The sequence below is a fragment of the Polypterus senegalus genome, chromosome 7 (assembly GCF_016835505.1).
Source record: "Polypterus senegalus isolate Bchr_013 chromosome 7, ASM1683550v1, whole genome shotgun sequence".
Lineage (NCBI taxonomy): Eukaryota > Metazoa > Chordata > Cladistia > Polypteriformes > Polypteridae > Polypterus > Polypterus senegalus.
This window is the reverse complement of record NC_053160.1, coordinates 3,220,100-3,246,634: the sequence shown is the minus strand read 5'-3', so window position 1 is coordinate 3,246,634 and position 26,535 is coordinate 3,220,100. Positions and strand designations below refer to the sequence as shown.

The 26,535-nt window shown below is 38.3% G+C and overlaps 1 protein-coding gene across 5 annotated transcripts in view; it reads left to right on the top strand.

Moving 5' to 3' along the window:
* lef1 (lymphoid enhancer-binding factor 1) overlaps nucleotides 1-26,535 on the top strand; it is a 157,914-nt gene that overhangs the window by 74,383 nt on the left and 56,996 nt on the right. For all 5 annotated transcript variants that reach the window (XM_039758154.1, XM_039758153.1, XM_039758156.1 and 2 more), the window contains exons 4-5: nucleotides 19,665-19,797; nucleotides 26,114-26,207. In XM_039758154.1, coding sequence (XP_039614088.1) covers nucleotides 19,665-19,797; nucleotides 26,114-26,207 — 227 coding nt within the window. The remainder of the gene's footprint in view (nucleotides 1-19,664; nucleotides 19,798-26,113; nucleotides 26,208-26,535) is intronic.

The following is a 26,535-nucleotide window of genomic DNA, read 5'->3' as shown; positions in this document are numbered from 1 at the left end:
CTCCCACCAAGCTCTGCTGAATCGATTTCCTGTTAACTCACTGAAGACTCATTTAAAATGAACAATTTGCTAGTGAACTGCCCATCACTAATTCTGCTGTGCTTTCAGGGTATAATAGACGCTATCATTATTTCCATTATTTACGCCATTATACGATTAGTTGAGAAATAAAAAATACTCTGTTTATGCAAGCTTTATGAGTGTGATTATGTCCCTAATTAATTGTGAGTGAGTGGTGAGATTATTCGCCTTTTAATAAAGTGCCATAAACAGCTGCCATAAAACCAGATGCTTTGTATTTTTCCTTAGATTGTTGCGAACACGGCTCTAGTTGTCTCTTGAAAGATCCATTTCCTTAGCTGCTTCTCCCAACAATCCTGGATTGAACTCTGTCTCTAAACTGGCTAGTGAGAATACGACAATACTATAAAATATTTGTAGTATTATTTATTACGGCGGTTATAAGCAGTAGTTTCAGTTAGAAGAGTGAAAATGGCAAGGAGATAAATTCAGGATGTGCACATGTTAAGATAGATCAGACAGTCTTTATATGCTATATGTTAAAATTCCCACTGAACAACATTGCAACACTGAAATTGAGCCCGGTAGCTCAGTTCAGTGTTTTTGTAAGTTTTAAAGAGCAACTGCAGTCACTTCCAGTTTGAGCCCTGAGGGAGTCGCTGGATGCTCAATGCTCTAATAATGATGACCTGGAACAGTAGTGTACTTCTAATTTTTTTTATTCAATATACATGGTATTCATCATTAAAAGGAACAAATTAAAATGTTTGTTTGCCATAGTACATTTTTCAGAAAGTTTCTTTCTTTGTAGGGAGATTTGTTTCCTCCTCTCATTGCACTATTTGGCCTTAAAGGAGTTTTACAGTATGTGCCTACCTGTTTGCACAGTCACTGTGTGACATCTGATACTTGGGTGCTTGTATGCGGGTCCCGTGCTCCCCATGTAAATGACAAAGCATGTAACCACATGTTTCTATGGCCTTTAGCTGTTACACCAAGTGTGCAAAATTGTTATGTCTTCTGCAGCTGCCTCTAACATTATTTTGGGACAGAAGACTAAGAAAGACAACCCATATGTGATCCTTGTCATGTTAATTGTTATGGTGCACTTTACTTTGAAGCTGCACATGTCCTGAAGTAGAATTTCATAAGTGTTGTGGATGGCCGACCTGCCCTTTAGCTATTAGGTAGCACTGTACAACATATGATTGACTCTCACAGTTGAGATAGTTTGGTCCAGCAAAAATATTTTAGATAGATACATACATAGATACTTTATTAATCCCAAGGGGAAATTCACATAATCCAGCTGATATTTTTAAAATTAGGCCCAGTCAGTGAAGTACTGAGGCAAACAAATGCTGGGTTAATTCAGATGCTAGCAATGTGTCAGACATGCAGCCTTACTTACCCCACAAAATTATTTGGGGAAGGGAATATATAATAATGTTACATCAATATTGTTGCCTCCCCTTATTGCTTGTCTACTCTTTTTGACTGCGTTGACTTGCCTGAAGCGGGGATAAGATCTGCGTTTTTAAAGGAGGATGTGTATTGTGAACTGGTTAATTACAAGGGCAGGAAGTTGTTTAAAAGAAACAGGAGGTCGTGAGCAGAGGAGCAATTTTCAAATTCAGAGGATCTCGACAATTGCAGGAAGAAAAAGACTTTTTTGGCCACAGGAAATATGACCTACCAGGACAGTGGCCTGTCCTATACCATCTAGCTCTGAATTTACTTGTTACTGTAATGCATGTTAGGAAAAAGTATCCTGGAGGAGTGGGCAAAGTGCAGGCTGTGGAAGACTTCTCCATCTTCCATACTGTGTTTAACGGAGTTTCTTCAGATTATGGATTGAACTTTCATATCATCACAATTACTGTTTTTCGGACTGGTGGTTACATTGTGTTGAGCTTGTCTTGTGTTTGTGAGTTGTGCATGCATTTGTTGATCTTGTATTTTGTGTCTTGGTTTGGTTTGAATATAATCACCATGTTTAACTGCATATTATAAGTGTGATGTCTTGCAATTGTCGGTGAAGGGGAAACCAGTGTAGCAGTTAGGTAAGAAGTGGTCGAGAATAGCCGCAGACCTGATCTGACTGATTTCACAGCATAACAAGGCATCCATACATGTGTTATGGGTCCAAATTTGATTTTTGTGTTAATGTTCTTACCCAAAATATATATTTGTAATATGTTTTGGGGAAAGTTCTGCTCTTTTTTGCTGTTTCTGTCATTCATTCCCAGTGTGTTTCATTTGTCTGATGTGTTAGACTTCACTAATATTAGTAAATATATTGGGGGGGGCAGGGGGTGGTTGCCACTCCAAAGGTATATAGGCTTTGGTTACCTGTAACATTATATATTTCTGTAACATATTTTCATATTTGAATGTTTACAATACTAATGGCAAAACTGAGGTTTGTTTTTCATTCTTTAATATTAGAGTTTATCCCTTATCTTTGTGCCTGGCTGCTGTACAATTTCAATACACACACCTTGTTTGTAAATAGGTTTGACAAATGTTTAGGGTTAAATGGCCAATCATCATCATCATCATCATCATCATCATTGTTCTAATACTATGAATATTTTATAATAGTACATTTACCTGCAGTAACTTTCTGCCCCCAAGTCAAAAGACACACAATTATGTAGATTTCCTGTTATGAATGCTAGCGCACTTTTCATTCCCAAATTGTACCCATTGCCAGCATCTGTTACAATATGCATCAGCCTGGAGTCCCACCTGGCTGGAGTTCAAAGTCTTGTTTAATTATCTTGTTCAACTTCTGATTCTTTTGTTTATGTTAATATTGTTATTTACTTAGTTTCTTTGTATCTATGTATATTTTGTTATATTCCATGTGTGTTTGTGGGAGGTCCTGAAAGAGACAGGACAACCTGTCCATCACCACCACAGATTGCCCTCAGCCTTGTAAAGGCAGGGGTTTCCCAGTGTTCCTGGTGGTTCATCTTGAATGCTCTGGGGGGTGTTGAGTATTCATGTGCTCAACTGTGCTGTTTTGTTTTTTTTTTTCTCCTTAGCCCCACCTCCAAAGGTTCCTGGCCTATTTTTTCACTCTTTTTTTTTTCTGACCATTCCTTTGAATCTGTAGTTGGGGCTTGATGTTTTTTGGAATTGCTGTTGTGTCATTTTTGTGCTCTATGGAGATTCATGTAATTTCAGAGATTTTTTGTAAACCAATAAATCTTTAAAATTTTTTTGATTGGATTCCCCCTTTAGTGACATTTTTGGAACTGTTCTGGACTTCCATGCTTTCGGATACAAATCGATCTTACGTTTTCCTGATAGTGGCTTCAGGGATACAGTGGATTGAGAAAGTATTTATACCAATTCACTTGCCACGCTTTATTGTGCTGTACATTTAATTTTAAATGAGCAAATTTGCCGTTTTTGCCTATCGATCTACACTCAATAACCTATAATGATGAAGTGAAAACTTTTTCAGAAAGGTCTGCAAGTTTATTAAAAAGCAAAAATTGAACTCTCTCAATAATATAAGTATTCCGCCCCTTAATTCGGTACTTTGTAGAACCTCTGATTCGTCTTGATTGGTCTCTACAAGGTTTACACACCTGGATTTGGGCAGTTATTCCCATTCTTCCTGGCAGATCCTCTCAAGCTCCATTAGATTGCATGGGAAGTATCTGCAGATTTACCATCTTCAGATCTCTCAACACATGTTCTGTGGTTGAGGCTAGGCCGCTCGGAGACCGTCTGAGAATTGTCCTGTAGCCACTCTATTGTTGTCTTAGGGTCATTATCATGCTGAAAAGTGAATTTTTACCCTAGTCTGAGGTTGTGTGCACTCTGGAGCAGGTTTTCTTCAAGGATTTCTGTATTTGGCTGAGCCATTCCACCGAGAAGCATCTCCATAGTGTGATCCAGCTGTGTTTCATTGTAGGGATTGTAATAGGCAGGTAATGAGCAGTGCCTGGTCTTAATGTTTGGATATAATGTTTGGAGTTCTGCCCAAAGAATTCAAATTTTTGTATCTTCAGAGCTCAGACAAGAGAATTTTTTTTCCTCATGCCTTTTACTCAAGAGTGGTTTACATCAGGTAGGTCTACCATAAACACCTGGTTGATGGAGTGCAGCTGAGGTGGTTGGCCTTCTGACAGGTTGTCCCATGTCAGCAGAGGACTTCTGAAGCTTTGTTAGCATGGCCATTGGGTTCTTTGTCACTTCTCTGATCAAGGCCAATCTTGCCAGAAGAATCGTGCTGGTTAGAAAGTTCTTCCATTTTACAATTATCAAGACCATGGAGAACTCAAAGCTTTAGAAATGGTTTCATTTCCTTACGTTGATCTGTGTCTCACTGTAGTTAGATCATAGAAGTCTACTGTGTTCCTTGGACTTCATGGCTTGTTGTTTTTCCTGACATGCAGTATGAATTGTGGGAGTTTATGTACACAGGCACACATGTGCCTTTCTAAAAGTGGTTCTATCAATTCATTTTGCCACAGGTGGATTTCAGTCAAATTCTAGAAATTTCTCAAGGAGAGTTTAGGCAAACAGGATGCAACTGAGAAAAATCTGGAGTGCCACAGCAAAAAGGATGAATACTTATTTGAATGAGAAATTTCATTATTTTTAATGTTTTCGGGAGGGTTTGCAAAATGTTTTCACTGTGTCATCACAGTTTATTAAATGTAGATTGATAGGCAAAAATGACAAATTCATTCATTTAGAGTCAAATCTACAATGCAATAAAGCGTTCAGAAATGAAAGAGATTTTTTCAATATTTTTATAGATTCCCAAGATTACTCAATGTTCAAAGTGATAGGTTGTTTCCTTGGGAAAAATCTTGTAAGATTAACAATGTGCAGAATTTGCCCACAGAGCTTCCCCGTGATGCTCCATTTGTATTTTCCTGGATGCAGAACTTTTTTAATTAACAATAGCTTTTGCAGTTGCCTTGGGTTGTTTTACCCCCTTGTTCTGAATTTGTGCTAGCTAAATAAGTTAAAGATGGCAAAATTAAAATGGAATGATGTTTTGGATACTCAAACAAAATGTTGATATTCTAGACTTGTTGTCCATTCTAAAATCTTTTACCACCTCTTAGTTTTTATTTTTCTCTCTCTCTCTCTCTCTCTCTCTCTGTCTGTTCCATAGCCTTCTAAACTGTTAGCAAAACATTTCACAATGTGTAACACACTCTGATTGTAGCTGGAGGCTAGTAGAGTCCTCCTTGCATATCAATGACTGAAGCGGGAAGTAATTATTATTAAAATCCTGCTGCTTATTTCCCACTCAGCAAATGCTGATAATTGACTTGAACAGAAAAGAGGAAAAAAGTAAAAGTTTTTGTGTTTTGGAGGACATCTCTGGTAAATTTGACCAAATTCAGACGAAAATAATTATATCACTAATATGAGGTGTGTTTTCCATTTCTTACACAATCTAGTGACTGTTACCCTTGATTGTAACTTGCTTTTGATTCATTAGGTCAATATGGGTGTTTTAAATAAGTTACACTTGCAAGTCTGCCACACAGTGTTAAGGAGCTGGGGTATCACAAAGCCAGAATTTTAGTATTTACTACCAATAGCAGCAGAATTTCACAGTACTGGATACCTTTTGATACCATGTCAAAAACAGAAATCCCATTCAACCACTTTTTATTAAAAGTAACTCATTTATGAAATTGAGCAATATTGTCATTTTTTCTGTAATAGAGTATAAAATATATAAACATGAGCACATTTACTTTTTTGGGTGACACCTTTATCTAAGGTGACTTGCTTCATTTAAGATACAACTAGTTCCATTTCTTTTGTTTTTCCAGTTGGAGCACAAACAGTTGAAGTGACCTGCTCATTTTCACATAGTAACAGGATTTGAACCCTCAACCTCAAGCCTTAACCAATACACTACACTGCCTGCTAAAAACTATGCCACACTGCCACAGTAGTAACTGCAGCTTTAAAATGCTGATATACCCATCAAGACGTTACCCAGCTATCATTTAAGTAAGCGATTATTGCCATTGGTGAATTTCAAAATACAATACAGGCCTTGCCTTTTAATGTGTGATGGACATGGAGATACCTGCAATGTAATAACAAATGGGAGGGACATTTTATAATACTGAGTGGATTTCAGCAAAGAGTTTATAAAAGATAATATCAACATGGATTACCTGATTTACCTTGCCATGTGCACATTCCAAATTCATTCTCGGACATTTTCTCTCCAGTAACTGAAAAATATATAGCTTTCTAAACCTAAACATTCAAGAATTGTGTTATCTGTAATGTTAGAGTGAATTCCAAGATAAATCAGGGTATTTTAATCTAAATAAGTTTAAATCTGATTTTGAAACACCATGCTGTTAAAGTACAGTTTGTCAGAGAATCCCTTTTAAGTTTGTAGCATTTGCTATTGTAAGATTTATATTTGCATCAATAGCTGGTTAACAACAAACTAAAGAGTGCAACGGCTGAATCAGATTGATTAGATTTTCAAACGTCACAAAATCCTGGAACTTTATTCTTCCAAATCTATCCCTATTATTATTATTATATATTTTTTTACTTTTCCAGTGTGAAATTAAACTTATCAGCTTTATGTTCACCTATTTGTTCAGAACTGCTGTTTTTGCTGTCTGTATGCTGGTCTAGAAGTAAAATATTAACTCTCCCTGCAGTTTAACTGGTGGATTGCATTACACTCGTCACCGTCACCGTCCCTTTCAAATATATGACCTATGCACTTTTATGAAGTTTGTCACATTTTGGGGATTATATGAATGGGCATTTGTTTGGCTTCAAAAACCAAAAGAATGACACAAATTTAGTGTTTGCATATCCATATTTAGCAATGAAGTAATTCATCTTGCCCACCCTGCTAACTGGCATTATCACAGTGCTTTGAAGCACTGAATAAATCTTATTTTGGTAGTAAATGGGAGTAGCTCACTTCTTCGCTAGTGTAAACAAGACAGACAGCCATTTTGTTTAGAGACTTGCCTCAACTTATTGTTCACAATTCCAGGAGTGCCAGGTTAATGCTCTATCGCATATTGTGGAGATCAGTCTTGGTGTCCAGGGGCTGTGAGACAGCATACAGTGGCAGTTGTGCCAGTCTTGTGTGACACACTTGTAATGTTTGGTATGAGTAGCATAAGTTTCCTGCTAATTTTCTTTACATTATAGTGGTTGTAAATAATTGGTTTGACTTTAATTCCTTTTCCCCGCATCACAGCAGCCAAGAGGTAGTACAGAGAGAAGCTGGAGGGCTTCTATTCTACTGCTGACTAAGGACGTATGTGACAGGGCCTACAGCACATCACAGACTACAGGACCACCACCAGCACAATCAGCTCCACAGACAGTCTGCTGGATGATCTCAACATTTTCTACACCCACTTTGAGACATCCAGCAACAGCACAGAGTGGAGGCACGCACCCTCCCCTCCTCCAATGGTCTCTTCAGGTCAGGTACGCAAAGAACTAAGGAAGATCAACCCCCGTAAGTCAGCTGGACCAGACAGCATCCCTGGGCGGGCTTTCAAAGCATGTGCCAACAAGCTGGCTGATGTTCTCTGCTCCATCTTCATCCTTTCCCTCAGTCAGCGCATCGTTTCGTTCTGCTTTAAGACTACGATCATCGTCCCCTTTGCTAAAAAAAAGCCCATCCACCTGCCTGAATGATTACAGGCTGATAGCACTCGCTCCAATCATCATGAAGTGTTTTGAGAGAGTGGTGCTGGCCCACATTCAGAGCAGCATACCGGACACTCTGAACTTCCTGCAGTATGCCTACTGGCCCAACAGGTCCACCTCAGATGCCATTCGCGGCCACACTATATTGAATTGGAGAGGGTGAGCAGTATTAAATACCTGGGTGTCTACATCAGTGAGGACCTCACTTGGACTCTTAACACAACACAACTGGTCAAGACGGCTCAAAAGTGACTGTACTTTCTGAGGAGGCTGAGGAAGTTTGGTATGTCGACTAAAATCATCGGCAACTTTTACAGCTGCATTGTTGAGAGCATCTTGACCAGCTGCATCAATACTGCTATGGACCGCAAACGCCTGCAGAGAGTGGTAAAGACTGCTGAGAAGATCACCGGGACTCCACTGCCCTCTCTGCAGAGCATCTACAACTGTAGAGTCCGCAGGAGAACTGCCTCAATCCTCAGAGACCCCGCAGTGACCCCACCCACCCCCAACACGAACTGTTCACTCTTCTACCCTCAGGCAGGTGGTACAGACGTATGAAATGCAGGACTTCCAGGCTAAAGAACTCTTTCTTCCCCAAGGCCATTAGACTCCCAAATAACTGACTGGAGTTTATAACCATGAGCCACCTCATTCTATTGACCTCACACAGCTGTTTTTGACTTGTCCATCACAAACCTACCTGCACAATTACACATTTTACTTCTATTCTGTTTTTATACTTTATGCTGCCTCTGTTACTTATCTATCTGCTACTTATTATTTATGTTTATCTTTATACGTTGGTTTTGTCATTTGGTGTGGACAGCAAAGAAAGAATTTCATTGTACAGGGAAGCGTGTTTCCTTACTGTGCACATGACAATAAACTTGAACTTGAACTATAGCAGCATGCCTGTCTATCTTGTATAGTACCACACTTACATACTTTGTTAGCTAAGTTGGAATAAATGGAAAAAATTTGGAAGAAGTACAGTTTATCCTAGAGCAGTTCACATAGCTAAACTGAGCAATCGGGTGGGAGATGGACCTTAGAAGTGACCAAAAACCTGATAATCACTCTGACTGAATTCCAGGAATCTGTGTGTGTAAAAACTTCCAGAAGGATGACCAATACTGTAGTGATTAGGGCTTTATGACAGAGTAGCCAGACTGAAACCTGTTCCAGTAATATTTACATGAAAGCCCCCTTGGAGTTTTCAAAAAGGTACTTAAAGGACTCATAGACCAAGATACAGGATTATCTGGTTTGCTGAAACCAAGGTTAGTATCATGTTTGGAAAAAAACAGGCACTTCTTGTCTCCTGTGCAATACCTTTCCAATGGTGGCAGCATCAGCGACTGGAAGACTTGTCAGGGCAGAAGGATAGATAAATGGAGAAAATTGTAGAGACATCCTTAACAAAAGCCTGCTGAGTGCTCTGTGGAGCTCAGACTGAGCCAAAGGTTCACCTTCCAATTGGACAGTGACCCTAAGAACAAAGCAAAGACCACACAGATGCAGCTTAAGAACATCTTTGGGATTTTCCTAGAGTTGCCCTGCCATAGCCCAAATTTTAAGCCCAAATGAACATCTTTGGAGAGACCTGATAATAGCTGTCCACCAGAGGGTCTACAGAGAAGAATGACAGAAAATCCCCCAAATTCAGTTGTGCAAAGGTTGTCACAGCAAACCATGAAAACATCAGGCTGAAATATCCCTGCCAAAGGGGCTTCAACTAAGCACTGAGTAAAACAACTGAATATCATATTTCAGTTTTTTTATTTTTAAGAAATTTGCAAAAAATTCTAAAATCCTGTTTTCACTTTATCATTCTGGGGTATAGAATGTTCGGTTGATGTGGGTAAAAAAAAAATGAATTTAAGGAATTGTAGCACAAGGCTGTGACAAAAGTGTAGGGGTCTGAATACACTTTGAACCCACTGTACACAACAATTTGCGGCATGAGTAAGTGTGATTCAATTTGAAAGGTATTGTTTAAAATGGTAGTCACAGATACCTCATACCTATTAACACTCCCTTTGTGAAAATAAGGGACATATACATGTGTCAGCTCTTATAGTTGTCGATATGAAAAATTTCTTAGTGTCCATGTAAAACGTGGCTTCCTATGAATGTTGCTATTGTACATATCTGCTGCTCATGCTTAAGAGCCTGTGACTCTGCAACATTTTTATTTATATTACTGTGTTTTAAACTTGGATTATTCTTCCAATAGAACAATCGTAAATTGTCTTAAAAAGCTCACAACCCCATAATCCACTTGTATTCTTGTAAAATTTCAGTAAGGCAAATTCACAGTGACCTAGAAGAGAATCTCAACTTAGAGCCATTTGAATAGATGGAATTATTTACCCATTTTTAACTTTTGAGTTTTGGGTGCCTCCAAATTTCACAACCATTTTGTCTCCTCAATTGATTTTGCATCCTCTTGCAATTTAGAGGCTGGCGCCTCACCATTTGTTACCCCATCCTAAGAGTGAATTTCACAAGGGCTTATCCTTTGTAATGTGAACTCTTGACGGTAGCCTGTGAAAAGTGGCAAGGGGGCTTAGAAATGCTGTTAAATGCTTATAAAATTGCAACATTTGTCCACTTGTAAAAGCCAAATGTGACATGCTATTATTTCTGAGCTTTCTTTTGTTTTATTTACTTTAAACATTAGAATAATTGTGACAAGAACGGGCCATTCAGCTCAACAAGCTGTTTTTTTTCGTAGTGCACTGTGCTGATGTTCACTTTGCTGCAGGCTGTGCTGAACTGACTAAATGCTTTCCATTTTGTTAGGGCATGAGAAATGAGTAGGTCACCATGGGGGCCAGTGTCCAGCAGCTGAAGGGTGGGGGGTAGTCTGTTGGTGCTGACTTGTAATTATGTCACCAACTTCCCAGCTATCTGCTATGCCCTAAAAGAATAAATAGTTCTGTTGTATTTGTAGCTACCTGCGCAGTGCAAATTTGCGGCATTACTCAACCAACTAGTTGGCTGACTTGACACTGTGGCGTGACAGCAATTAAGCGCTCTGTAAATTGGACACATTTCTGATGCTCTTGGATTTTTTTTTTTTTTTTGAAGAGAAGCTGCCATTCAGATAAGCTTTTAAAGGAATTTATTTTTAAAAACTTAGTGGCATTGTTCAGATATTCCTTCACAGTGGGGTAAGCATCATGTGTGACATTTGATTTGTGCTTAGACAGCCAGAAGAACTTTGTGTGTTTTTTTTTTTTTTGGTTTTTTTTTGTGTGTGTTTTGTTTCATGGAACCTGCAGGTCCAGTCATCCCATCTTTCTTTAGGCCCAGATGCTCCTTTTGGTTTAATTGTACACATTTGAACAGCTCACCCAAGTGTGGCGCACTACAGACTCTTTATTAAGAAGTTGAGAGTAATGAGGAGTGACAGCCTGTGTTGGTGGGGGTAACGTAGCTAATCTGCAGTGCTGCAGTCTCATTGGTGCAGCTCATAAGATGTTGGTGTGCTTTGGTGTTTGTGGTGGAGGGGCACCTAGTGGGTGGGGTTAACATCTGCGTCTATGCATACATGCCTATATTAAAATACATAAAATTGAAAGCAAGCATGTGTATGTATTTATATAATGTATCCAAGCCACTACAATTCAATGTGTTGGAAATGGAAGTCTTTTTTTTCCCCTTCTTTTCTCCCTGCCTTTCCTAAATAAGACAAGGCTGCAGCTTAAATTAAAATCCTCGAGGTCCTTATCTCCATCCCACAGGAAAGCAAATCTGAGTTGAAAAGCGTAAAATTAAGAGAAGAGCGGGGATGCTATCACTTGGGGAAAACTGGTGGCTCGGCTATGGAGATGTATGGCTCCAGGGGTCAGTCACAGGCTGTGCAGATAGAAGTTGCCAGTGGAGGAATGGACTTAAATTGTCTGTCTTTCCCTTCTTTTTATTTTGTCTATAACTCTGATTCTGTAGCTAAGCAGCTGAAGTGGAGGTACTTCATCATAATGATTTGCTTTTTTGCAAATTACACTCTTATGTTTGTGGTGGTTAACAAGAAGGAAAGGCACAAATTAACAAACACCCATTTGTTGTGCAGAGCTGCATAAATGCTTGGGGCATTTGGTTTTAGTGATTGGTGTTCTGCATCACAGAACAATGACTGGGCTGGCTGGTACCAATTCTGTCCTCATGAAAATATTTTTAGTCTGATTATGGACCACTCAGTGATTGGTGAGGGTCAGACAGATTCTCAAATGGTTAATGACGGATGTCCACACCTGGAAAGATGACTGAATTGAAATGTGCACTCGCTGAGCAAATCTTTAGGATGGCTATACCAATACTGGGTAGGACCACCTTTTGTTCTCAAAACAGCCTCTGTTCTTCGTGGCATGGATTCATCAAGATGTTGGAAACTTTCCTCTGAGATTCTGGTATTTGCTGGCATGATTACATCACATAGTTTCTGTAGATTTGTTGGTTGTACATTCATGCTGTGAATATCCTTTTCTACCACATCTCAAATGTTTTATTGAATCCAGATATGGTGACTGGGAAGGCCAGTGAAGAACACTGAACTCATTGTCACATTCATAAAACCAGTTGAAATGACTTTCTTTGTGGCATGGTGCATTATGCTAGAAATAGTCATTAGAAGATGGGCAAATTGTAGTCATGAAGGGATGCACGTGATAAGCAACAAGGCTCAAAGAGGGAGGCTGTGGCATTCAAGAGATGATTGATTAGTATTAATAGCTGCAAAGTATGCCAAGAAAACATTCCCCATGCCATTACACCACCACCAGCCTGGATTGTTGTCATAGGGCAGATTGGGTACATGGCTTCATGCTGTTGGGACCCAGTTCTGACCCTACCATCTATGTACCATGGCAGAAATTTAAATGGGTCAGACTAAGCTAAGTTTCTCCAGTTTTTAACTGTCCATAGTTGGTGATTCTGTGCCTACTGCACCTCAAGCTTTCTGTTCTTGGCTAAACCTGTGTAACCTGATGTGGTCTTCTGCCGTTGTAGACCATCTGCATTAATCTGTTTCCTGCGGTTCTACAGAGTCATTATCTGAGTTTCCATAGCCATTCTGTCAGCCCAAACCAGTATGGGCCTTCTCTTCTGAACTCTTTTCCATCCACACAGCTGCCAGTCACTGGATGTTTTTCTTCTCCACTCCATTCAGAGTAAACTCTAGACACTGCTGTGCATGAAATTCGTAGGAAATCAGCATTTACAAAAATACTGAACCCAGTATATGTGGCACCAGCAAACATGCCTTAGTCAAAATTACTGAGGTCACATTTTTTACCTCCGCCTGCTGTTTGATGTGTACATTAACTGAACCTCCTGACCTGTCTGTACCTGCAGGGTGTTATGCATTGCACTGTAGCCACATGATTGACTGATTAGGTAATTGCATGGATAAGCAGGTGCACAGGTGTGCTAATGATTTGCGGTGCGAGTGTGTTAGGTACCGCATTAATAGGTTTAGCATTGTCTTCACAGGACATGTTCAAAATGTAATGATATGAAGAGGAATTAGCTGTTCAAAGTGCTGGAATTTAACAGCCATGTCATATTACATAACTTTTTTACATGATCTTAGCAAACTGGAAGCAGTTGTGTCATGCTCACATGAATGGTGGTCATGTCGTTTGATACATCTAGCAACTCAGTCCAACCAGCCTACAACTTGCCCTGACAAAATCAATTTTGTCTTCAGTCGTAGGGACAGGCAAGTGTGTGTGCGGAAGAGCAGGCAACACATGAGCACTCACCCACTCAAAAGTACAATGAATGGAATGCTTGTTTTGGACGAAAGAAACAGAAAAGAGTAATCTGTCTGATGTTGCGTGTTTTAAGAACTTTCTTTATTATTCCTCCCATCCCTAATGGGGCATCAGGCAGCAATCGACAGCCATTGGATCTTGTAAATGGCCAAACTGTGGTGCATCTTCCCATGTTACAAACTCTGAGGTCTTTCTGCACTGTAGCTCTCCATGACTTCCTGGGTTGTCCAAACATCTTTTTCCCTATTTCGTGGTTTCCAGACCATGATGGTGGAATGTAAATAGAAAAAAAAGTTCATGATTATTGTCTGATCCCACTGCTGGCTTTGTCAGGCAGCATGATATATTCTGTCAGAGGGGAAGTTAACAATACTTTACAAATGTGAAATTGTGCAGCAAAGTCATTGTACAATCATTTAATTTGTCATACCCTGCAATTTATTTTAGTTGTGTAATCTGACATACAGTTGTTCAGTTTAACATCCCCTCCTAGTAAAAGTCATGTAATATCGGCATAACTGATTATGACTTTAACATCTCTACATATTTTATTAGTCTCAATGTAGTAGTTTGAAAACAGTTATAGTTTACCTGTGTAGAAATTTTGGGCTCCATATGAAAAGTACTTTAATCCACAAGGTGGTCCTCATTTAGTCATTTAATTACTCTTCAAGCAATATAGAAATCTGTGACTCATGTTCCAATTTTTTTTAGTGTTATTTTTTTACTAGCCGGGGTACTTGTTAAAGACAGATTATAGCAAGCATTGTTTTTTTTTCATTATTCTGTCTCTTGCGCTACATTTACCTTCAGAGTTTTTTTCTGTTACCATGTGTGTAAACGTCTCTTCACTGGCACTCCGTTTCTTGAGCATGTTCCCGTAATGTCTGTTTCTCAGACTCTGTCATTATTTTTGAAACTCCTTTCTCGCTTCCAGATTTATACTTGCCGTCTTTTGAAGGCGACTCTCTTGGCATGTGTCCTCTTCGTGTGTGTCACACTCACACTCACGCTTCCTCTTTCATCATGTCACCACAGCCAAACTGACCAGGTAGATTTCTTTGAGGGACTGGAGACACAGACCTTAATGTCTTATCATTAATTTGTTTCATACTCTTTTTTGGGTCTAAAGCAGGGGTCTGCAAAGTCAGTCAACCAGAAATGCAATTGTTTTGTTTGGAGCATTGCATTTGGAGCAAAGTGATGAACATTTACTATGGTTTTTTTTTCTTTTCCAAAAAATGAATGCAGTAAATTGGGAAGGTGAAACATCACAAGTCAGAGCTCTGAAAATTCTGATCATACGTGAGCGCGGAATTATATCTTAGTTTTTTTTTTCCTTTCCAAGGATATCATCCAAATGATTTGTAGCCTAAAGCAGATGAGAAATTCTCAGTCCTTCATTTCCTTCACTTTGGTTTCCTTCCAAATATTTTATTAAACCAGATAGTTCACAATGAATGCATACAGGTAAGTTGGAGACCTGCTGGTTGCTCTCTGATATTTGCATCTTATTGCTAACAAGAATAACAACAATTAAAAAAAAAAAAATCAGGTTAAGACTAAAATAAGCAGTAAAGGGTGGGAGATCTTAACAAGCAAGTCCATTAAAATGAAGTATAAACATCTTAAATGAGCAACAATGAACTTCTCATTAAGACATTGGGTTGGATCAAAATCCTGTAGCCATTATGTCCAACTTTGCAGACCCCTGGACTAGGCTAATGTTCCAGGGTGGGGTCAGTGCCATTTTTACCCCAGTTTATTATTTTTGCTGTGTATGTGTGTGTATGCTGAAACCATTAGAATTTCTTAGGTTTGATGCAAGTTAGACTGTAGTAGAAGATGTACCTCAATTCATCCATCCATCCATTATCCAACCCGCTATATCCTAACTACAGGGTCACGGGGGTCTGCTGGAGCCAACACAGGGTGCAAGGCAGGAAACAAACCCTGGGCAGGGTGCCAGTGCCACACGCACACACTGTGGACAATTTAGAATCGCCAGTGCACCTAACCTGCATGTCTTTGGACTGTGGGAGGAAACCCATGCGGACACGGGGAGAACATGCAAACTCCATGCAGGGCGAACCCAGGTCTCCTAACTGTGAGGCAGCAGCGCTACCCACCGTACCACCTTACTTTAATTCAATAGCATTTAATTTGGTTAACTGTAACCATGGCTTTGGAGAGCATAGCTCCTAAGGCACAGTTTCCATTCTTACTTCTATTTTAGTCTTCTGTTATTTTATTTTTACACTCATTTGATAGAACTATTCTATATGTTAATATTGCCTGCTTAGGGGTACATTCTGATTGACATATGACGGTTCAAATATAACTTTTTCAATTCAATTTAATTCAGTTTATTTTTGTGTAACTCTCTTCGCTGAGTGCTGTGACATGTTCACAAGATTCTTGATTACATGAGTAAATATCATTATTATACAGTGGATTTAGAAACCTTTCAGACCCCTTCACTTTTTACACACTTTTTTGTGTTTTAGATTTAATTTTAAAAGGTGAAATTTGACATTTTTGCCCATCAATATACTCTCAATAGCTCATAATGACAAAGAGAAATCATGTCTTCAAAAAGATTTGTCAGTTTATTCAAAAATGAACACTGAAATCTCTCATTCCTAGAAGTATTTAGACCCATTGCTACAGCACTCCTAAAGTTGCTCAGGACCACCCTATTTGCTTTATTTCTCCTCAAGATCTTTCAAACTGGGATCCCGAGTTGTTTCGTCGTGTAGTGGGTGCAGCAGTGCACTGTACCAGTGCATGCTCCCTAAATTGACTTGACTTGAGATGTTTCTAGAATTTGATTATTTGACTTGAAGTCTACCTGTGGCAAATTAAATTGATTGGGCATCATTTATAAAGGCACATGTGTACCTGTCTATAGAAGGTCTTGCATGTCAAGTGAAAAACCAAGCTATGAAAGCTTAGGAACTCTCTGTAGACCTCTTCAGTCAAATTATGATAAGGCAGAGAGCAGGGTAAGGGCATCAAACCATTTCTAAAACTTTGGGTGTTCCAGAGAGCACAGTGGCCCCAATAATTTTGAAATAGAAGAAGTTTGGAACGACTAATACTCTTCCTAGTAACCGGGAGAGAAGGGCCTTGGCAAGGGAGATGACCAAGAACCTAGTGGTGACACCAACAAAGCTTCAGAAGTCCTCTGCCAAGATGAGAGATCCTGTTGGAAGGGTAGCCATTTCAGCAGCACTCAGTCAGTCAGATGTATACAGTAGAGTGGCTAAATCCTGCTTGGAGTTTCCACATAGCATTTAAGGAACTCTGAGAGCGTGAGGGAAGAAAAAATGATTTGATAGTCTGATGAGACAAAAATTAAAACTGCCTGGACAGAACTCCAAGCACAGTCATTGCTTAACACCTGTATAATATCTTAATCTAAGGTCAAGAATGGTGGTGGCAGCATACTTCTATGAAAGTCCTTCTCAATGGCAAGAGCAGTCATAATTGAGGAAAGGATGAATGCAGCCATGGGCAGAGCAGTCCTTGAGGAAACCTTAATCCAAACTGCACACTACCCCTGACTGGGGCAATGGTTCACTTTTTGGCAGAATAATGCTCCACCTAATACCATCCTTAAGGTAAAGCAACATGGTTGCAGCATCATGCTAAGGAGGTACATCTTAGTGGCAGAGACAGGGAGGCTGGTCAGAATCAAGGGATTGATAAATTCAGCCAAATACAGAGAGATCTTCCAAAAGAAAATTGCTCCAGACTGAACATTACCTTACACTGGGGTGCCAGGTCATCTTGATATGAAGCATACAGCCAAGACAACACTGAAGTGGCTTTAGGACAAGTCTCTAAGTGTCCTTGAGTGGCCTGGTCAAAGCCCAGATTTACATGTGTGGAGATGGCTGTTTACAGATGCTTTCAATCCAGTCTAACAAATCTTGAGAGTATCTGCTGGAAAAAATAGGGTAAACTGTTCAAATGCAGGTGTGGCAAGCTTGTAGATACTTGACCAAGAAGACTTGAAGTTGGAATCGCTGCCAAAGAGACTCCTACAAAGTACTGACTTGAGGGTTTAAGTACATATAAATGAGATTTCACTTTGTGATCTAAAATACATTTGCAAACCATTCTGAAAACATGTTTTACACTGTTATTTTAGATTATTAAGTGCAGTTTGATGGGTAAAAATGGGACATTTCTCCATTTAAAATTACATCTAAAACACAGTTAAGTGTTCAGAAGGTGAAGGGGGACTTGTATAGGGTCATTATTGTCACATGTACAGAGCAAAATTATTTTCTTGCTTATTTGCTCTAGTTACAGTACAATAATGAATACTGTGTAAACTAGTTAAAAATGTAAAAACACCTTTCATCATATAATCAAAATACTAAACAACTGTGCAATATTTTTTTCAAATGTTTTAAAATGTCTGTAAAAGATGCCTGAATGTAGCATTTGTAAAAGCAGTAACACTGCTTTACCTTGCCTAACTTAATGTCTGTACTCCAGAGTGTACAATAAATGGACAGGACCTTGTTAAACTCCTGAAATTAAGTTTATTTGCCCATGTAGCAACATGGAACTTCAAATATGGTGAAAAACAGTAGCTGAACAATTTATGTAAGTGCAACTCCAAAAGCCAAACACACAATACCTGTATATCAATAGTGATGATGTCACAATATAAAGCGCCTATGCCAATCTGATGACAAGAGAAGGTCAGGATTGTGTGCCATTTCATCATAGTGGAGCAAATAAAGGTGCTCCTGGGCAACACGTCATATGTAGAGTGCGCAGTATTAGTCCTAATTTTGACATCATCCAGTAAACACAAGTAAAGATTTGAAGGTTGTTGCTTGAAGTCCTCCTCCTCACCACACTACAATGTTAATTTATTCCATATGTCTGTCTTTGGTTCTTGTGTGAATAAAACATTTCTAACATTTGTGCAAAGTCTTCAAATCACGTCCTTGATTCCTATGCTGTTTAAATCTACTGTAAGCAGGAAGGTCCTCAAATACTAATGACCTACTTTCTCTGTATTTAAATTGAAGCCAAAGACATGCTTTTTTCCATGTATGTATTTATGTATGTATGTATGTCTATATGTGTATATATGTATATGTATATGTGCATGTATATGTATATGTGTGTGTATTTGTATAAACATATGAAAAAAATCTCAGATGTAGCATCACTGATGGTAGAACTAGACTTTAGTCCTATTTCAGTTAGAGTCTTGGCACATTTTGGGCTGATGAGCTATCAAGCCAGCTTTTTTTAGTCCTTTTTCTAATGATCATGGGCCCTAGAGGCATTTTCTCTGAAATCTGGAGGTTTGTTTTTCCCCCCTCTGTTGTCAGGTGGCCTTGGTGTAATATTTATAAATTACTGTTTACTTCTGATTATTATGAAGAGGTGTAAGAATGTATTTTTTTTTAATAAAAATGCCCTAAATATGGATCTTTTTATACATTTAGCAATATGTTTGATTTTATCTTTTGTTACTTATATTTGTAAATGTGTACATTACTTTATCTTTTAAAATAATTAGTTAGAAATTTTAAAAATGCTTTACTAGTATACTCTCTGAACACATCCTTGTATTCTGAATGTTCCTTCATTCTGAAGCTATTAACTGAGCTCTAGAGCAAACCATCAACACATAACGATGCTCAAATGGCTTTTGTAAGTTTAGGTGTTTTCAGTGCATAATGTCTACCAAAATCTTTCAAAGGCCTGTGTGTGCCTATAATACATCTCAGTAACATTTGCCAGACAAAGAGAACTGATCCCAGGTTAGGTGATGTTGCATGCCCTAGTAAAATTATGACACAAGGCCTATACAAATTCTGCACTTCTGTTGAAGTGTAATCAATTTTATGTGATCCAAGTTTAAAATTACAACTGGAAAATGCAAGAATGGGAAAGTGGAGAGAAAGCAGATTGAAAAAAAAAATCTGAAGTCTCTGATGGGTAAAATGTGTTTTAATGTGTTACAGTCTTATATGTAAGGCTACATTTTGTTTCAGTGTGTTAATTTGAAAATTTAAATTCCAGATGTTTTGTAGGAATTCCATTGAATGAAGTGTTGGGGATTACAGTGGTAGTTACCTTTTATTTGCACTCACCCTAAATTTTTTTTTTTTTTTTTTGATGCAGTCAAACAAAGTTCCAGTGGTTCAGCCTTCTCATGCCGTTCACCCACTCACTCCTCTGATAACCTACAGTGATGAGCACTTCGCCCCAGGACCACACTCTGGACACCACCCACAAGATGTTGCCTCCAAACAAGGTAAACGTGGCTCCTTTTTTAAGTGCGTGTCTTGTAGAACTGAGTAGTTCTGTATATTTTTTTTAGATATTTCATCACAGGCTCTTCTTGCCTCATGTTTATGAGTGAAAGTGGTCCAACAAATATTTTTTTTAAACTTGGGTGTTAGTGAAACCATAGCAAAGGAAAGAACAGTCAAACTATGAAGTAAAGTAAGTCAGCCCAAGGGCCAGTGTGTCTCGGAGAGTAGATTCATTTGGACAAAAAGAAACAATCTTGCTGGTCAGAACAAAATATTTGACATATTTTTTGTTTAGTTATGCATTTGTGTATTTAAATGATAACTAACTAATAATTGGATGCCTTTTCTTTTTGTTTACTACATGCATTCAAGGTGCTATTTTTCTTCTTGTTCTACATAAGACATACATTTTACATTCAATTTTGGTGATGCCTTTATCCGAAGTAACTTTAAACATTTATGATACAAAAGGTTACTTTTTCTTCTTGGTTTTTCTTTTGGCAGGTCAAGTGACTTGCTCATGGTCACACAGAGTCAGCAGTGGGACTTGAACCCACAAATTCAGGGTTTGAAGTCCAAAGCCTTAACCATTACATCACAAGACATAGCAGCAGACATGACCTTATTTGATATGACCTGTAAAACAAGCTTCTTATTGCGTGTACTCCATGTATTGAAATCCTTACTTGCATGACTCCTTGGAACATTTGACAACAATACAATATAAGTAGAGTATATAAAATATGCATTTGTGTGCATATATATATATATATATGTATATATGTATATGTATATATATATATGTGTATATATATGTATATATATATATATATATATATGTGTGTGTGTGTGTGTGTGTGTTGCAATATTTGAATTTGTATGATTGTTCAGAAACTACCTGACCTGTAGATAGAGACTGTCCTTCATACAAGTACAATGGTCAGAAGGGAGCACTGAGAAAAGCAGCTGTGCAGGAAGGCAGATGTCTTTTAATGATCATGGTTGCCTTTCTAAGGGAGTGAGTCCTGTTCATGTCCTGAATAGAAGGTGGCTGGGTACTGGTCATATTCTGTGCTCCCTTCACCACCGTCTACAGTGCTTTACCCTCTTGAGCTGAGCAGGTGCCATAACAGCATATGTTGAGGCCAATGAGTGTGGACTCCACTGTGCAGCAGTAGAATTTCATGACAAGGACGGAGAAATGCAACCTGCCCTCAGGTGTCTATTGAAGTTGGAGGTGCTGGTGAGTCATTTTGACCATTGTACCCAGATCAGTTCATGTACGTTTTAATCGTCACATGATTAATAATTTACACTTCAACCCAACATTAAACTTTTCTGCAGTAATTTTGGACATTTTGGACTTAAATTTTGTGTAGCAAGAATGGATTTAAATCTTCTAAGTTGACAGTGAAAATAAATGAATAAATAAGCCAGGAGACTAAGTTTGTAAAGAGAGCTCATTAGTGTTGCACAGGAAGTGAATTAATTTCCACTATGGGAGTTGATACATTATTTTGTCATATTTCAGTCATTTGGTAGACTTTGAAAATAACGAGAAGCACACACCGTAGAAATGTGCCCTCAACAAAAGAGAAGTAATGTAAGATCACCATTAGCAAAGTGATCTAAGTTCAGCAGTGAGATGAATTATCAATGTGACAAGTGCAGATGAGCCATTGATGTGAAGGAGGGAGGCTGCATGATACTGTGTACAGCTCAAACAAGGGCCGTAATCTGCTTCTTGAGGTCATGACACAGGTGCACTTCCACTCTTCTCAAGTTATCTCTTTATTAGATCATTAACGGAAATAAAACGTTAAAAATTGTGGTTCTTCTTAAAACTCTAAATACTAATACTACTTTATTCTGTGTACTTTCTGAAGCTCTACCAGTGAAAAATACAGGTGTGTATTATGTAAAAAAGTGAGTTTACTACTTTTTAAAATGTAAAGGTTCACATGTCATGACATAAATATCAATGTCATATTCCTCACTGAGTCATAATGGGTTTTTGCCCTTATATATTAAGCTAACATGCAGAAGCCTTGTGGGTGTTTTTTTTTTTTTTTTGTTAAAAGTTTGTGCGTGTGTACAGCAAGATATATAGTTATTATTGCAAAGAGTTATAAATATGTATAGATATATTCGAGATGTCGAACAATAACATGATTACATTTTTAATCAAAATCAATTGCAAAATTTAATACAACTAATCTCATTTAATTATATGTTCTACCAAGCTGATTTTGTTTTCCCAGTGATGTCTTTTAAGGCTCTGTGAATGTTACTACTTTATAACTTCTTAGCTGCCCAAATATTGAAGACATTTGACTTTCATATACTGTAAATCATTAGTACTTGACATAGTTGTCCCACATTGAACATAATGTGTAAGAATTGTCAGAAATAGTTAATCTGAATGACATCTCTCAACCATTTATTTTAAACTATACTTAGAGGTCTGCTGTTGTCTGCATTCAATTTTTAAATAGCGGTACTTAAAGCTTTAGATTTTGTTTCACTCATAGACATGAATCCAGTATTACATTCATGGATTGTACTTCGGTACAGAATTTACTGATAAAACATTAGTTTTTAACAGTAGCAGGTTTTGTTGTTTATAAATACACCAACAAATTTTTACTTCTGTAATATTAAATTTGCTAGTACTAAGTGTGCAGATATCAACATCATTGTCCTCCTAGGAGAGTTTTATATCAGAGCAGCCATCGTAAAGTTTCTTTTGTCAGCCATTGTTAACAAACTATTCCAGAAAGCAAAGAGTATAGAACAACACGTGTTAAAAGTGATTAAGGAAAATAATGTGTTATACTTTTTGAAATTAATTGCATTCCAGAAAGTTAGTGAAGGGTTGCATTAACATGCATCTGCCAAACAAAAGAAGGTTAAAGGTTACTCCTACTCTGAAAATGAAAGAATGTAAGACATATATATATATATTGGCTGTCCTGCCTTCATCAGGTGTTTATATATCTATGTTATAGTTTTATAGGTTGCTACTCTAAGTACCTGGTGTTGCACAGGTATAAATAAACAGATTTGGTTGAACTGGCTTTTGGAAATTCAACGTGGCTAAACACAATCCTGAATAAAAGAGAAAGACAAACTATAATTCTGCAAGACAATTGGAATTGTTATCCAAATTAGTTGAGAAGAAAACATTGTACCAGCAGTCATAGATGAGATTCCACTTTGGCTGCTACAAAATTTGAAGCAGGAGTGCACTGGTGCACCCTAATGGGAATTACAGATCCCACATCAACACTGGTTTTTGGCTGCCCCCCTTCCCAATATGTTCAAACAGCAATGCATGTGCAAAATGTTTGTTAAAATCATTCAGCTGTTTTTGCATGATTGTTGGGGGGCGGGGATGTCAAAATAAGGCATCCAGACAGTTTAAAATTTTATTTATATAGATACATACGTGTGTGTGGTGCACCATATGATACCATAGCTTATAAGACCACCTTTAACAGCAATGATAATTTTTTTTTTATGGTATATCAATCCGTCCATTATATTGTGAGAAAGAATTGTCACCCATTGTTGCCCACAACACTGCTTCAGCTCATTGATGTGACATGAAACTTCATGTTTCATATTGCTATAGATTTTATATTTTTTGGTGGTAGTTATGATAGTTGTAATACAATATGTGAGACAGGTTACCCCTGTTTAATAATCTATTTAATATGATATTAATCAATTAAGGGAAAGAGGGCAATGGGAGATGCAATGAATCTTGCACTGTTTACGAGGTGTGGTAGAAAAGTAATGAGACTGTTTTTTTATTTACCAAAGTTTTTTATTTTTTTCAAACATCAATGTTATCCCCTTCAAAGTAGTTCCCTTAGGCAGCAACACACCGATGGAGACGTTGTTCCCACTGTTGGTAGTAGCGCTGGAAGTCTTCAACCGGTATGATCTTCAGCATGTCCGTTACACTCTTTTGGATGTTTTCTAAAGTCCCAAAATGACGTCCTTTTGAGGACATTTTTCAGTTTAGGAAAAAGGAAAAAGTCACACAGACTGAGGTCAGGTGAATAACGGGGCTGGGGAACCAGAGGAATGCGTTTTTTCGATTGTCCTTCTGCTCAATTGTGAGGTTTTTTGGTACCATTTTGGCACAGACCTTTCGCATGTGCAAATGTTCAGTCAAAATTTAATGAACGGTAAATCTGTTCAAATTTAATTGTTCACTCAACATTCTTAATGTTAAACGATGGTCTGATCTCACAAGAGTGTTCACACGTTCGATGTTTTCATTGGTTTTCGAAGTTGAAGGCCTCCCTGAAAAACTTGAGCTCGGGATAAAGAATGTTCCCCATAGGCCTGTTTTAACTTTTCAAACGTCACACTTGCCGTTTAATGGCACAACGTTGCTCCAAATTCCGCTGTTCCATTTTGCGTGACGCACAACCAAAAACACAACTTCGCTAATAGCAGTCACAAAAATCACGTAGTTAACGGAAGGAGTTGAAACTCGCACTGAGCTATGGGAGGGTACTGATACACGGGCTCTATCAAGGACAACAGCGCAGTGTTACCAGATCGCTTGCAGTGTTGCCAGTCTCATTACTTTTCTGCCACACCTCGTATAGCATATTTTGCATATTTTTTTTCCCTCTTTAAAAATACTTGTGTGTAAAGGGCAGGCTAAGCACTGCTTATCTTTCCTGGTGAAGCAGCAGTGTCCCTCATGTTATTCTGTGCTTGACCTTCAGCAGATGCTTGTCAGTTCGTTTCAGAAAGAGTGTGCTGTGTAGAAGCACGGCCCAATGTGAAGGCATTTCCAGAGTATCTGGCAGCGGTTCCTGTATATCTGCCAGGTTCATACAAGCTTTTCCTTCCGTCTGCCATTTACCATATACCACTTAAAAGCACATCAGACCAAACAGGATGTGATGCCACGGCAATACTCAGCCGTCTGCCAAACAGACTTTAAACGTTGCGCTTCATGGCTCTTGCCCTCGGGCCACTGAAGCATGTTAAGCTGCTAACACCATCTTAGTAAGAACATGATATGTGATATGGTATTAGTCCTAGTTTGTGTTACAGCCCCGGAGGTTTAAAATGATCTACCCTCCTTAACAAATAAAATCAAACCTCAGTTTATGAATGTGGTGCCACAATATTTCATTTTGTTTTTCATTCATAGGGTAAATATTTATTCTAAAGTTTATTCAGTCAGTATTTTATGGGCATTACAGTATATTTACTTGTATCTGCTAGCAAGAGCACCCGTTTTATCACACTCTATTTTAGCTTGCTAAAGGTATTGAAAATAATCCCCCAAAACGTTTCATGTGCTCATGATATCACAATGGCCCCTAGAATATGAACATGGTTCAGTAAGTTGACTTGCTAAGGGACAGAATGAAATCTTCAATTTTGTGTGTTTTATATACTACCTTTTTGTATAATAAATGTAATTTACCTTGCTCCTAGTACAAACCTGTCCACTTAGGCCTAAGGCTTTGAACTATAAAATAAACTTCCTGCTGTACTGTCTCTTAAACCGATGGCCAAGGGGAAGGAGGGGGTGGGGCCTGACCTACCTGTGCTGGGAGCTGGAGTTACAGAAAAGAAAATTCTGAGAGCAGCCTGATGATGAGAAAAGAGAAAAGACATGCGATCCATTTGGGATTAGGATTTGCTTTTAATCTCGAGGCATTTCTTACAGCTGTAGGGCTTTGTGTATATGAGATGTCAGTTGACGGATCCTTTCTGGCAAGACTTTATTTTTCTTCTCAATACTCCTCATGCAGATGCTCTTGACCTTGAAGCCCGGAGGAATCAGCTTGATGAAGAGCTTAGTGCAAGCTGTAGTGACAATCATGAGCCAAATGAATCATATCAAGGGCGAGCATTATGGGACCGAAAACGATTCTTAATTAACTACTGATCCTCTGTGGTAGCAAATTTCAAAACCTTGTATAGCCTTTAGGGAAACAGCTGAAAACAGACAAAGTCATAATTTGCTCTCCATCTAGCAGCTTTCTGCACTTGTTCCACACCTCCCCCCTTCTCCCATTCAATTTAACGCTCACTTTTTGTTGCATGTTTTAACAAATTGCAGCTTTTAACTAACAGATCAGCAGCTTAACAATGCTGCCTTATAAAGATGGCAGCAAAATAAAACTAATTATTTTGTGAAATTTTCGGCATTAATAAAGATCTCCTTATTTAAAGGTTTGATTTTAACCTGAACAGAATGACGTTTAGATTGGCCAACTGTATAGAAAACATTTTGCAACTGATTAATTATGACTGTTTTTTTTTTTTTTTTAGGTATACCCAGACATCATCATTCAGGTCCTGACATCCCCAATTTCTATTCACTGTCACCTGGAGGAGTTGGACAAATCACACCCCCTCTTGGATGGTATGTTTTTTAATATATGCATGTGCTGAAGTGATAAGTATTAGAGCGTCATGAAAATTCTCTGCATTATATGAAGGCTACAAGCTTTTACTCATATCTCAACTTCTTATATAGCTAAGCTTCAGTGCATACAGTAGATGACTTTGCTCTTGTGATCCACTCAGCGTCTGCAATGCAAGACCTCAACATCAATTCCTCCATTAACCATTCCCTTAGTCTACAGATCATTTCCAAGAAGACACAAATTATCATGTAAACTAATGCCACACAGAACTTGCCCTCTTTTTACATGGACTTTGAATTTTTGTTATTGCTTTTCTTTTGACAC